Source organism: Centrocercus urophasianus, unplaced genomic scaffold (assembly GCF_019232065.1).
Source record: "Centrocercus urophasianus isolate 14NV4802_14NV808 unplaced genomic scaffold, USGS_Curo_1.0 seq_17, whole genome shotgun sequence".
Classification (NCBI taxonomy): domain Eukaryota; kingdom Metazoa; phylum Chordata; class Aves; order Galliformes; family Phasianidae; genus Centrocercus; species Centrocercus urophasianus.
Window position 1 is genome coordinate 7,126,115 of NW_024884722.1, and position 13,847 is coordinate 7,139,961.

At 34.2% G+C, this 13,847-nt stretch overlaps 1 protein-coding gene across 5 annotated transcripts in view; it reads right to left on the reverse strand.

The window, feature by feature from the left end:
• ATRNL1 (attractin like 1) overlaps nucleotides 1-13,847 on the reverse strand; it is a 427,623-nt gene that overhangs the window by 305,681 nt on the left and 108,095 nt on the right. For all 5 annotated transcript variants that reach the window (XM_042818666.1, XM_042818665.1, XM_042818667.1 and 2 more), the window contains exons 16-19: nucleotides 9,557-9,770; nucleotides 8,177-8,365; nucleotides 4,803-5,021; nucleotides 2,256-2,393 (exon numbers count right to left, since the gene is read on the reverse strand). In XM_042818666.1, coding sequence (XP_042674600.1) covers nucleotides 2,256-2,393; nucleotides 4,803-5,021; nucleotides 8,177-8,365; nucleotides 9,557-9,770 — 760 coding nt within the window. The remainder of the gene's footprint in view (nucleotides 1-2,255; nucleotides 2,394-4,802; nucleotides 5,022-8,176; nucleotides 8,366-9,556; nucleotides 9,771-13,847) is intronic.

Here is a 13,847-nt window from a genome sequence, read left to right on the forward strand (position 1 = left end):
TCTGCTTTTTCCAGAATGTATATTAAATTGTTGTGCACTTCAAGAATATGTAGTACAACCTTGAAGAAAACATAACACAAGCACAAATCACTGAGAGAACAAGCTAGTATCTCCATTTCCTTCTAAAGTTAGGCCTGTTGTATTTTTTAAAAAAATCCATCAATATTTAACATTTCCTATCACATAATGTTGATATCCATACCCTCTAAACTGTACCTAAAATTGGATTTTAGCAGCAGAATTTTACCTATAAGTACAACAGTAGAATTTACAGAATACATAAGTACTTTTGTGAGACCAGTAGCGAAAAATAAATTATTCTGTATATAAGCATACTGAGAAAGATATTCAGGCTTTCTCCCACTGTACACTACGTCGTCTCTCAATTAGAGACACTGGTTACAACATCTTTTCCCAACTTCAACTGTTCACTAGTTGATAATCAAGTCACACCCATGTAACTACAGCAATTTAATATAGGAAGAATATTGCAGTACTACAAGGTCATTCCTTTTAAAAGTTTTCATTCAGAATCCTAAAAGGAAAACCTCATCAGCTCTGAGGTATTCTTTAGGAAGGATGAGACTAGGGAGAAATGTTGGAAAGGTCCAACCAGAAACTCAGCTGGAAGCAATAAAGTAGGAGAGGAGCATGACGATGTCTGGTCCAAAGCCCTCTTAAATCCAAGAAAAAGCAAGATGACCGCTTTATACTAATATTTTTATACTGATATTTGTTTCTGCAGAAATCCCTGCCCATAATTTGGACGCTATCACAAAAGCAATAGTAATATCTAATAGTTCATAATAACTACCATTCTATAATAACTTATTCCATAATAACTAACCATTCATCAGAATGGTTTAAAGACTTAAACTAGTGTAAATTTTAATGGACTCTATACTCCAAAATATAATACAGATAAATAATAAAAATGAAAACAAAGCTTCACAATAATTACTATCTTTATTTTTGAAGTACTCCTTACGCTAAATAGCTCCCGTTAAAATCACATCTACTAATATATGAACTCAATCTTAGGGTTGAAAAAACAAGTTATAAAATTTACGATTTTACTAGCCTTATAAATTGATTTTAGCCATTATTGTAAGACACATAATTCACTAAAGGTGATGGAATGCTTATTTGGTTAGATAGCTAATGTATCCCTGAAGAATAAAGGCCATAGTAATAAGTCATTTTGCTGTAAAGGTATTATAGACAGCAAAAGAACATTTTGTCAACTTCAGGAAATAAGAGAACTATTAAGAATTATTTAAAGCTTCATAAAGCACCAGAAAAATGTGCAACTGTCAATAGGGGCAGGCATTAATCTTTCCATCCCCTTGAACACATTTCTAATATATTGTGCTTAAGTTTACCAGATGTGCAGCTTCATGCATTGACTGGGTGTTAAAGTACTGAGGAACAAGTGAGCCCTTTAAATGAATAAATATACTTCAAGATAAAGGCTCAGTTAAACAAACACCAATATCAAAGATGAAGAGTTGCAGGCGAAAAGTGTCTGACTGCCTATCATATTAAATCTCAACTATCTTAATAGACTTTCATATTAAAAATATTCCCACACTCCCATTTAGTTATAAAGAGAGGAATTAGTGTCAACTTCAAAATCACTCATGCAAGTGAAAAAAGAAGTCCTACAGCAATACACAACAAACACTTTTATCATTCAATTTCTTTCACTTCAAGGAGAATTCTCCAATGTTGAAATTATAAAAAGAAACAGATTGAAAAGGTTAGAGTAACATACAGTCCCTACTAAATCAGACTGTCCAAACTTTGCATGAATAAGACTTGCTGATCTGTTGAATTCATTATTTTTCCATGGGCATCACATATTTACAGAATTGAGTATTATTAAGCATGTTTAAATACCAAATTTCATTTGTACTTCATTATAAGAGGACTGCTTAAATGCAACGAAATGATACTTCTCTGAAGTACCACCATGTAGGTGACATTCCCCACATAACAGTTTCCTTCTACCTTTGCCTGAGAGAGCATCTTTAAATTACAGCCTCATTCTTAGAGCATGCAGATCAAGTGACAACTGCAAAACAGTGATTCCAAATGCAAAGTTGCTATTAAAAATATTAATCTAGATTTTGAATTAATTTATCTGATCAGTGTATCTGGTATCAAATCAGCAATTAATCTTTACAGGAAAGTGGATTTCTTATTATATACATTTTTATTTCAATATATTTTTTTTTAATGCCAGCAGAACTTACCAGTACACTGTCCTCCATTTGTGGGATCTCCATAATATCCTGGCATGCATGTCTCACATTGTTTTCCTGTTGTTAAGTTTTTACACTGATCACAAACATTACTGTTGATACAGGTGCTGTGGCCATTACACTGGCAAGCTAGAATACAACATTTACAAATCCATTAGTATATTGCTCTTTGGAATAAAATCATTCTTACATTGTTACAAAACTGCAGAAAAATGTAAATCCAATGAGTTTAATCCTGACTAATCATCAGCACATATATATATTATTATATATAGTTGATAATAGGGTGACTTTGAGCTTAAGGCTTGTTAGAAAGAGTATTGGCGTGACTGAATCCAGCTTATATAGCTTTAAAATGCTGCGTAGCCCCTTAGAAAACCTGTTAAGAGTCCACAAATCATTCACTGATACCATACCTACACACAGTCTTTTGTGAAGTATCTGAAATGCTACTGCAGTGGAGAAAATCAACTTACTCATTACCGTATTCGCTGGTGAGAGAAGGCATACATAAAAAATTAAACACCCATCATCTGATTTTTAACAGTTCTGGTCCTTTCATTAGCTTTGGCACACTAGGAGATATTTTTTTTAAGGCATCAGAACCACTTCAGACATCTCTAGTATCTACACAGTGTGACTTTGGTGAAAGTAGAAGAAACTGGAATCTTACATAAATATTTTATGTTTGACCCTGAAAGCCTAATTAAGCTCTTTAACAAGCAATAACAATGAAGACCACTGATCTTCTAACACCACACTCCTCCCATGTTCCAGTGCCCCACAGACTCTCAGAAAGCACGGATCGCTACTGCAAGAAAAACCATAACATGAATTCTGATAGAACCTATCAATCCCACTGTTAGGCCTTGGCTGAAAGCAAGACAATCTCTCTGCAGTGGGACCTCCAACTCATGGCACTCAGCAGATTAGCAATGTGTCAATTACCAAAGCTTATCAAGTGTCAGATTATGTCTAACCTGCCAAACCCCTACTGGTGAGGAGTCAGTAGACTCAGCAGAGAGCAGCTATCTCAGTAAGATCATTTCTGTTTACTCTTTTTGTAATTTGGATTTTTAATCTAAATGTCACATTGACTGGTGTTTTGGCTAGAAGTAAAAGTGGCTCTCACTGCATGCCTTAAAAGTTTTTGGAGTTGTTTTAGAATTACAGTCATTGCCAGGCTTGGCTCAGAAACTGTTCAACCTCAAAGTTTAGAATCTCTTCTTCTGTAGCCAGGGCTATAAAATCTTGTAAACAAGTATCCAGTATTTCTGTAATACTGGAAAATAAGAATGGGTGTTTTTCGTTTGTTGTTTGTTTTTTTGATTGCTAAATCTCTTAAGAAATTATGATTTTTTTTTACCTTCCAAAGAATGCTGAATTTAGACAACTTTGTGGTGCCTTTCTGCACACAGTCTAGTGTTCTACACACTTTACTGCCTTCTCACAAAAAGAAAATACTACGAATTGCAGCTCTGTTTTGCATGAGTTCTGTTTGCATTTCTCACACACTGAATGACTTAAAGTAAGACTTATAAATAAATAGATTGCAAGCCAATGAGCCTAAAAGTAAAAAAAGGAGCACAGTTATTTGCTTGTTTTCAAATCAAATCTATACAAATGCCTTTGAAAAAAAAAAAAAAATGAAGCACCCAGAGGAGCAAACACAGCTGCATGTACCAAAGCCTTTGATTCCAAAGAAGCCCCAGCTTCCATATTTACCAGCAGTAGGAATACAGACTGGAAAAGTAACACTATAGTAAAATTGTACCATTTATTCTAAAAATAAAATAAAAAATGAAGTCATCTTTTAAAAAATTATTTATTGCAGGTTACCCCTGGAAGTCTGTCCAGCTCTGCGTGCTTTCCAGCTACCTGCACTACTCCTGCCCTTGTGTGGCCATATCAGTTCAACCTCCACTGTCTTAAAGCACTTGGTATCTTTTCCAATAAACTTAAAAGTACTACAGTCAGATCAACATGGCTTAAATTCAGTGTTCTAATATTATAAAAGCACTACACAATTCAGTCTCAAGGTCTAAAAGGTAACTGGAAGCACTGCTCAGACACTCACGATCCTGCAGCGCTTTCCCACAGCCAGCTGAACCTCAGTGTGAGCAGCTGAGATGCAGGAGGCTCATGCTCCTGGCCATCAGCAGTTGCTTATAGATGATTTCTTAGCTAGAACAGCATAAAAGCTGAAGCAAATTCATACAGTGAATTTCAAAAGGGGGAAGGATGGAATTGGTGAGAAATAATTTGCAATTAAATTGTGATTTTGATTAAGTAGTGTATTTTACACACAAATCTGTACAAAACCAAGCAAATTTATGTGCTCTAGACAGAGACAAAATAGACAAATTAATTAGGGAGCATTCTGGAAAAACATCCATCCCATAAACATTTAATTTGTATTCCATCAAATAAATACATTAATTTAGTGTGTCTAAACAGAGAAACTTAATTTCTGTTCAGAAATGTTACTCAAAAAAAAAAAATCTAAAGAAAATTGGACAATAAATCAGCAGACCTTACCTGGACACTGGATAAAAGACCATTCATAGCTTTTTTCTTTGGGACAAAGAGTGGCATCAAGCACCATTTCAGTAGAATGCATGCCAACAGGTTTCATTGGACCTCTCGATGATCCTTCCAAACATTGACCTTTTCCAGTGTTGCTGGGATCATTGCACCACCCACAGCCAGGCTGTTCCAAACACTGTCCACAGGTCCTCAGTCCAGAGCAGTTTTGAGCTTTTTTAGATGAAATACAGTATTAATGTAAGAGAAGTTTTCTTTGTTTGCTTGTCTGTTTCTGTATTCTTTTTATGTTTTCCTTTGCTTTGTTGTTGTTTGGTTTTTGTTTTGTTAAACTAGATGCTAGGATTATACAACATTTCAGGAATAAATAATTTTGCATTTATACTTTCTGGCACAAATTCAACTATTTCAGTAAAATTTATCAGTATGTTTCCATGTTTAGTCTAAACATGGAAGATCACAGAATATACTATAGATGGTCGTTATACCACAAAGCAACAAAGATAATGACACAGAAGAGCAAAATTTCACATCTTCATCCAAATTCATATCTTATTTTAAATATATATTTTGTGTTTATTATTAACATATATCATAGAATGCAAATATACTAAACATACTCATGTAGACTGCACAGATAGAAATACTTTAGACTTCAAGACCAATTTATTATTCTATTTAGACCAATAGAAATACTTTAGACTTCAAGAAAAGGCCAATAATAAAAGAGGAAAAAAAACCTGTGGTAATTCAAATTCAAACCAAAACTTTATTTTCATTTGAAAAACTGAAAAGAACTAATAAATTAATGATTTTAGAAAAACATGATATTTGAAGATTTTTTTTTTTCATTGAAATTCCACATGTCGTCCAAGGGTGTTCTACTGTCAGCTATTCAGTCAAAGATCATAGCGGGCAGAAAATACGGGAAGTGTGGAATGCAACTTTTTGGCAAACAAATATTAAAATGACCAAACATCAATAATTACATGGCATTCTTTATTTTCCTTCCAAAATACAAAAATTCAGTCTCATTGATATAAACGGATAATTTTTAAAATGCATATGCTTGTGTGAAATCTCTTTTCAATCCAGAACAAACATCCCAAAACTCATAAATCGTTAAACAAAATAAAAGAGAATGAGGTTTTTGTCCATCTGGCTGGCTTTGTTTTGTTGCTCAGTTGTTTTTTTTACTTGGGATAGTAGGGCAGGAAGTAGAGGTGTTTGGTTTTAAAGATAATAATTCGCATCTTATTCTTCCAGTAGAAACACTACTCTTTGACAAGAGAATCCACTTAATGTTTCATTACCTCAGCAGCAATAAGAATAAATCTAACTAATAGAATTTTCAAGTTAAAATCTAGTCTGAAAGAGTCTGAATCATGTTTCAGTTATACAGTAATCTTCTTGTTTAATGCTTCAGACTGAAAAAAAAAAAATCAGCCTATGAACATAGAGTCCTGTTTTTCTTTCATTTATTGAATAGAAAACATATTCTGATACAAAACTCATAATAATGATCTGGCATATATCAAATTCCATTTAGCTTACTTAACATTAAGTTTTATAGACTTGACAAAAAAAAAAAAAAGACAAATAAATAAAAAACATTTTCTTTTGTTTTCCTCAAACAAAGAACCTGCATGATGTGCAAATACTACAGAAACACAACAGAATTACAAGTTTGGACTGACATAATGTATGCCACATCTAAAAGTTAAGCATTACTCATGTGGTATTCTGTCTACTTTATCCCTAAATTTTCAATCACGTTTTGTTTTGCCACAATTCACCATCCACATTTTCTAAGTTGTAAAACTAAGTTTTTTAAGGACAGAAAAAAAAGCTTAACCTTTACAGTTACACAGTATCATTAATACACACATATATGGGACAAGAAATTAAGTGATCCTATTTCTTTATTCTTAGACTAAATGAGGGCTGATGGCTAGGGTTAGAGGACAAAGCCCTATTTCGAGTCCATGCCGAACTTGAATTAACAACTAAATTCTACTAAGCATGAAAATTTACCAGAACAGGTCAACATTGCACTGGATCAATACATTTTATGAATATTATGAATTACTATGCTGTTGTCTCAAAACAGTAATACAGGCTCTGCAAGTTCCACTTTGCTTGGATAGTTTCATTTGAAAGAAAAATTTGCCTGTATTACTTTCCACACTCAGTGGTCAGCTTCTCGAGTCCTGTACATTAAGGTCAAGTCCCACTGTGCTGAAGTCCTTCGCATGTGGGCAATATTTTAATCAAGTTATTAAGGACAGTAATTAGTGAAAATAATAAGAACCGGTCTTCTGTAGGAAGATGTTTGAGGATTTTTTCAAATCAATCTTGACTGAGACAAGAATCTAAAGCACCAAACACATCGCTCATGCATCTGCATGAAATATGGCACAGATACATGATGGCACTTCTTGGTGTTCAACTTAACAAGGTACAGTCATCACAGACTTGTTAAAAAAAAAAAAAAAAAAAAAAAGTAGCATCAGTTCATAGTACACTGAAAGGTACATTGAATAGGTTTCTTTCTCTCCTAGAGAGGCAGTGAATTGATTTCTGATGAAATGTGTTTCCAAAAGGGATGTTTGGAGAATACCTTTGCTGCTTGACAAAGTAAGAAATCTTAAGGATGATGTGAGCCATCTTGTACATTTGCAGACTTGACCCTATCTCATCACATCAGGAAAAAGTTTTCTGCACCTCCTTTCATCTGCCTGAACTCTTTATACTTCTACGGAGAGGACAAGTAATTTGCAAGAGTCTATAATCAGCATTTGCAAATTAGAATGTAATGAAGACTAAGACCATTTCTTTTACCATGGTTACAGCATTCTCAAGACTATTATCATCATTATTATCTCACTGTTTTATCTTTGCACAGTAGGAAAATTGACTATTTTGACTCTACAAACAAAATACAACAGAATTTCAGTTCACCTCCCTTATTTAGTAACTGGATGTTATACCTAAGGTCTATAATATTAGGTCTCCAATTTTACCAGTATTTTGTTCCAACTCATGGACATCATCTCACACAATACAGCTAGTCATCAAAAAAAAAAAAAAAAAAAAAAAAGATTTTTTTTTCTTTATTTGAAAGCAATAAGCACTTTTCACCTCTTTCAAAAGATTAAATGTTTCATCTTAAGATAGACACAAATATTTCACCTGTATCTAGAAATACATAATACTGCCTGCTGAAATTAGTGACTAAATAAAGTCATTATGTGAATTTGTTTTTAATTCTAGTGAAAGTGTTTAATTCTATTCAAACAGGTATACTTCTGAGTGGAAAAAATTACATCATTATATTTAATAGGATTACTGTTCATTAAGGTACTCACGGGAGCATGTTGCAGTTTGCCATTCTAGACACTGTCCATACGGGAAGGAAATTATATAGGCATTTGAATCAACACATCGCTTTGTACTGCTGCACCACATACATTCCATACCATTACTTGTACAATTGGAACATGTTGTTCTCAGGGAACATGGCTTTTTGCAGGGCCTTGCATTCTGGTTGGGACTAACTAGAAAGAACAAAAAATAGTGATTTTGAACAAAAGTTCAACGTCTCAGCTAAAATACCAGATTCATATATTCATATATATATTCATATACATTCAATATATGTATAGTACATACATATGTAGTATGTATGTAGTAGCTACATACATTGTAGCTACTTTCCACTGAAAATGTTATTGACAGTGAAAAAATAAGCATTAAAATGAAATCTGAAGAGTTTTGTGTGCTTAACCGCACAGCTATGAAGAAATATATGGGACAATCAGAGAATAAATACATTAATTTGAAGTATAATATGTAAAGGGCAAGGGTCTAGCATCATCTTTGGATTAAACAGGAGTTATAGTTCTCATTAGTGAGTGAAGGGTAAAAACAAGAATCAGCTGTAAGAAATTCTGATAAAGCAAGGTTAAAATAAACTACCTTTAAACAAAGAAATTTTGAGTAAGTAACCCCTAGAGAAAAAATTGCAATATGATTAGGTGTTGAAATTGCCAGAGTCCAGCTTCTAATCACATAGAATATTTAGGGTTCTGTGCAGGAGCCTACTCATGACATCCCTGAGCAATTGTGACTGTAGGCATTAACGTTGGTTACCAACTTGTCTACTGGGACTCCAAAGAAGAGGCATGCACTGAGAAAGCTTCCCAGTTTTCCAAGCTCCTTGCATAGGCAGTAATGGGGCCATCTTACTGAAGGATGTTAGTCAACCCCTTTTCATCTTTCTCAAAGTATTGAGAACTGACTGAAGTGACTACCTGTTGTAGAATTTTTTAGATACAAACAAGCCTAAGGGGGGAACAAAACATTTAGATCATTAAAATGTTCAGCAACGTTCAGTAATGTTCAAAAAGACGAGTTGTTTTTAGCTTCATCAGCTTTGCTGAACATCATCACAGACTCTTAACGCTACTGTTCCCATTGACACTGACTACCAATTCAGAGCCAACCTATAAGACTTTTGGTGTTATGTAGACTAAGCTATGTACACAACTTTACAAATAAATATTTGCTGCTTTAGGAATATTATTCATTTTCTCAATTAAAGCTTCATACTTTTCAAAAAGTAAAAGTAAAATTTTGATTTGTAATTGCTTAATCTAAATTGGCAATAATCCCTTTTAGCCAAGTGAAAATCCAGACAGCTTGCTAATCATTACAGTAACAATAACTGAGTACAAAAGATTGCTTACCGACAGGTTTTTCACAGACAAGACCATCTGCCATTGCAGTGCATGGATTTGCCTTCAGACCTGCCACCTCTGCTCTTTCTAGATACGCACAGAAGCCAGAGTCATTTGGCTCTCCAGGAAGCCATTGCAGAGTTGTGTTTGTAAAAGGAGACATGTCATCCCATCCCCAGTAGGAGATGTTGATCTTGCGTAAACCTACCCAAGGTGAAATTTTCTGTGAAGAATAATGAAACAAATCAGAGGTAATTAGTTAAATACTCACTAATAACATTCAATAAAAAATTATAAGCCTAGCTGAATACTCAAAACTATTTTGTCCAGTGGATACTCTAAGCAATTGCCAAGTCAACATAGATGATAAAACAAAGGAGTTAGTACTTCATAGAAATCAAAGGAAAAAGCAGGACAAATATCCTCTAAAATCTGTACTGCTGATATTGATCAACATTAACATCAGAGAGAGATGAAAGGGATACATTCATTATTCCAATGCCAGTAAGTACACACTGAATATACCTTTGTTTTTGATTTCTATCCTACAAACAACTATAATAAGCATTAGTTCTCAAAAACTATTTAAGATGGATCAGTAACATTAAATCACAAATTTTGTTCACTATCATTTCATCTTATTTGTACAATTAACTAGAAAGAAGCAGGAAAAAGGCCTTTGCTCCGAGATAAATCTACAAAACATTCTTATTCCTATCACTTCAAAATCTCAAGATACTGAAAGCAAACATTTTTCCTCATGTAGTCTTTGTCCACAGGTGGTTATCAACAACCTCCATTTAAATATAGGGAAGAGTTATAGAGAGACCATGGTCTGCAACACTTGTGGTGAGTTAGTACCACACAACCATCTGTACCAGACAAAGGGCAGATGTTGTTAGCGCCAAAGAAAATATGTTGATCTACTCATGAATTCAGTTCTCAACAGACCAAAGTAGGTAAAACACCACAATATACCTAAAGGTAAACTGCCTTGGTTTCAGATCTATGTGTTATTTCACAAATGAATCAAGAGTCATTGCCGTTGTGTCTCAGTTCTTTCATCTATCATCTCACATCTTTCTTCAGCCACTCAGGTTCAATCTTTCAGACACCTTAAATCTATACCTGATCAGAGCATTCTTCAACTCTTTCCTCTGCCTCATTAGCAGCATCTGAAAAACGAAGGGTCATAAATTTTCCTTCAGAAAAATCAGGAGGAATATGATTAGTATTCCTCACCTTCCTAAATTATGTACCCTGTGTCCTCTCCCTCTTCTTCCCTATCGGTTTGAAACATGATCAAATAAAAACTGCTAAGCATCTAACAGACTTGCAGATGCAAGAACAGACTTAAACTAGAAAATGAGTAAGAAATGTTCTGTTCCACAAGGAATGATGCATGCTTAGAAACACTCAAACAGGAGCAGGAAAATTCAGCAAAAATTCCACCCCCTGCTCTCCTGTCTCACTTCTCTATTGGCTTCATAACTTCACTGCTTCCCAGTTGACCAACTTTTAAAGTGTCTGAGTGCTTCCAGGTTTCAGGTACTGGAGAGAGGGTGGTGATGCATGCCATTGGGCATCTGGAAGGTGACAAAAGATAAGCCGTGCATTTGTTATTTAATCGCCCAGATTGCTCTAGATGTATGCGGTCCATATGCATCAAAAAACTGTAGGTACTTAAGCATGGCTTTAGATATTCCTCTCTAGAATGCACCCAGGCTTGTACAGAATATGTCAAGGCTGTAGATAAGATATTCTGCTGACAAACAGACCTAAAATAACTTTAAATGCCTACTTTGGAGCTGAAAGATTCTAGCCAAAAGAACACATTCAACACATTACTGACAATTTTGATTACATTGCCAAGTAATTAAGCCCTAGCATCAGTTCAATGAAAACAGAGATCCTAGTCCAGCTATGGTGAAAAACATGTCAGGCCAATAATGAAAACTGAGAGGGAGAAGTGACATTTGGAGGGAAATTCTTCTATTGAGTAAGAATGCATCAAAACCCTTTAAGTGATGATAAAGTCACCAGGAGGATCAGGAAGGCCAGAGCAGCTACAGGAGATAAAAGCAACATCCCCAAAAACATGAAAGACTTCAAACAAAAATAATGCATATTATACAGCAGTTGCCTTCATTCCTAACAGCAGCAGTATGTGGACAACCTACAGCCATTGTGCCAGATATCTCAAATTCCATATGTACCACCTTTGGCTCTTCTGTAACACGTTTAAATACAGACCTGGCACCGATTAGCATGCTATCGAACACATATCAAAGCCTTGCAGACACACTTGTGTGGCTTTGGGCATGTAGTTACGATGATGGCTGAAAAATAGGCCAGCCAAATGCTCCAAGGACATGCTTAAAGCATGTATTGAATTGTGCGGCAATAATTCCATGATGTGGTGGACTACAGTCAAAAACTGCTAGAGACAGCAGAGTTAATGTGCTGATAACATCAAGCAAAAATGACTGTTGCTGTGTAGTCAAAGCCAACAGAAAAATGCAAACAGTGTATAAAAAATTCAGAATTTTCACGGTCACCCATTGACATAACCAGTGTGCTGTGACAAACTAATTTCAACTTAATTGTCCTGTTTGCCTTAATAATGTATTTTTCAATCAACTTAAAGAAATTATCTTAATTGGAAAAAACATAGCATTTAAAATAAGTGGTTTATATTTTTATACATTAACTATGAACATGCTTATTTGAAGTCCTCACTTCCTTAATACATGAGCTTTATTACCTGGTAAAACTGTTTTGCATAAACTAACCATTTGCTCTGACTCATAATCTTAATTTCAATTCTTCTAATCAAGATTCACAACTGCATTTAAGGAAGGAACTTCCACTTACAACCCTAAATTTTTCTTTACTTTAAATGCCACTAAAGAATCACAAACTATGATTATTTTCTCAAGCAAAAATCTGTCGTTACTTTGGACATTAGCACTGAGAATTTTTGTTCTCTTGTTGTAAAATCATAAAGAAGCTAAAAGCTATTTTTCATCTACATGATAGCACATCCACAAAAAAAACTGAACCAAAAAAAAAAATCTTTGAGACTGTGTAAAACAGATAATTACTCTTTATAGGATTTCAAAATTATTTCAATTAATGATTTCTATTTAAAATTGAGAAGTTGATTTGAAAAAAAAAAAAAAAAAAAAGAATACTCTGAAATGTATCAGTGGATATATATATATATATATATTTTTTTAATGGGGCTCAGAATGTATCTACGAAAACGGTGGTTACATATTAGATACCATTCATTTTAAAACCACATCAACAACAACTACAGTTTTTGCAATAGCATTACAGCATTCTAGGTAAGTTGTCAGAGAAAAGATAAAGGAAGAAAGGAAGGAGGAAAAATACTAAGAAATGATCAAAGTATAGCTCAGTGGAATTTTTATAGTGAAACAAAAAGCAATGCAGTGTACAGCAGGTGGTAAAGTCTGACTTGGGAAAGCTTGTAACAGTCAATACAAACCTCGCACTGGGGAATGCAATCAGATATATCTCAAGAATGTGAGAGTCATAATCCATAACTTCAACCCATTACATGATCAAAACCTTGGAACCATTTTCTAAAAATGATTCTCTCCTTACCTATTTCTTTCTAGGCAAGTTTTTAAAACCAGCATCCGGTTTTAATAAGCCATGCTCTTATGCTTGTAATACAACAAGTGAAGGATTATCCATTTTTATAGAGCAATCATTCATAACAATGATAAGAACTTGCCAAAACACTTTTTAAGTGAAAAATCAACCTTTGTGCTAAGTTAGAAAAGATTTGGGTGTTGTTAAACTCAGAGAAAAATTGCGGGACAGAGATTTATTTTCATCTTACAAGAGCGAGATTATAATCATATGACACAGTCCTAAGGAATATTTCATGTCACTTTGTACTCACATCAACAGTCCTACTCAGTTGAACATAAGACAAGCTTTAGTAATTACAGCCATTTATTAAATGCTGATCACTAGCTTAAAAATGTGCTCTTTTTCTATACAGTTAACATTTTAATTTTCTTCTGAGTAGCAATTATGGAATTAAGTTAGAAAGTGAGATTGTGTACCATTAACTACAGAGCTGATACTTCACATTAATTCCACTGTTTACTCTGAAGATTTAAGACAGACTAAGTAGCTTCGAGATATACAGCAAACACAATCTTTTATTTATCACACAACATTTTTCAGGCTCTATTGCTGCCTCAGCACAAACTAAATGAAGGTTGAATAATTTGCAGATGAGTAAAGTGAGCAAACCTAC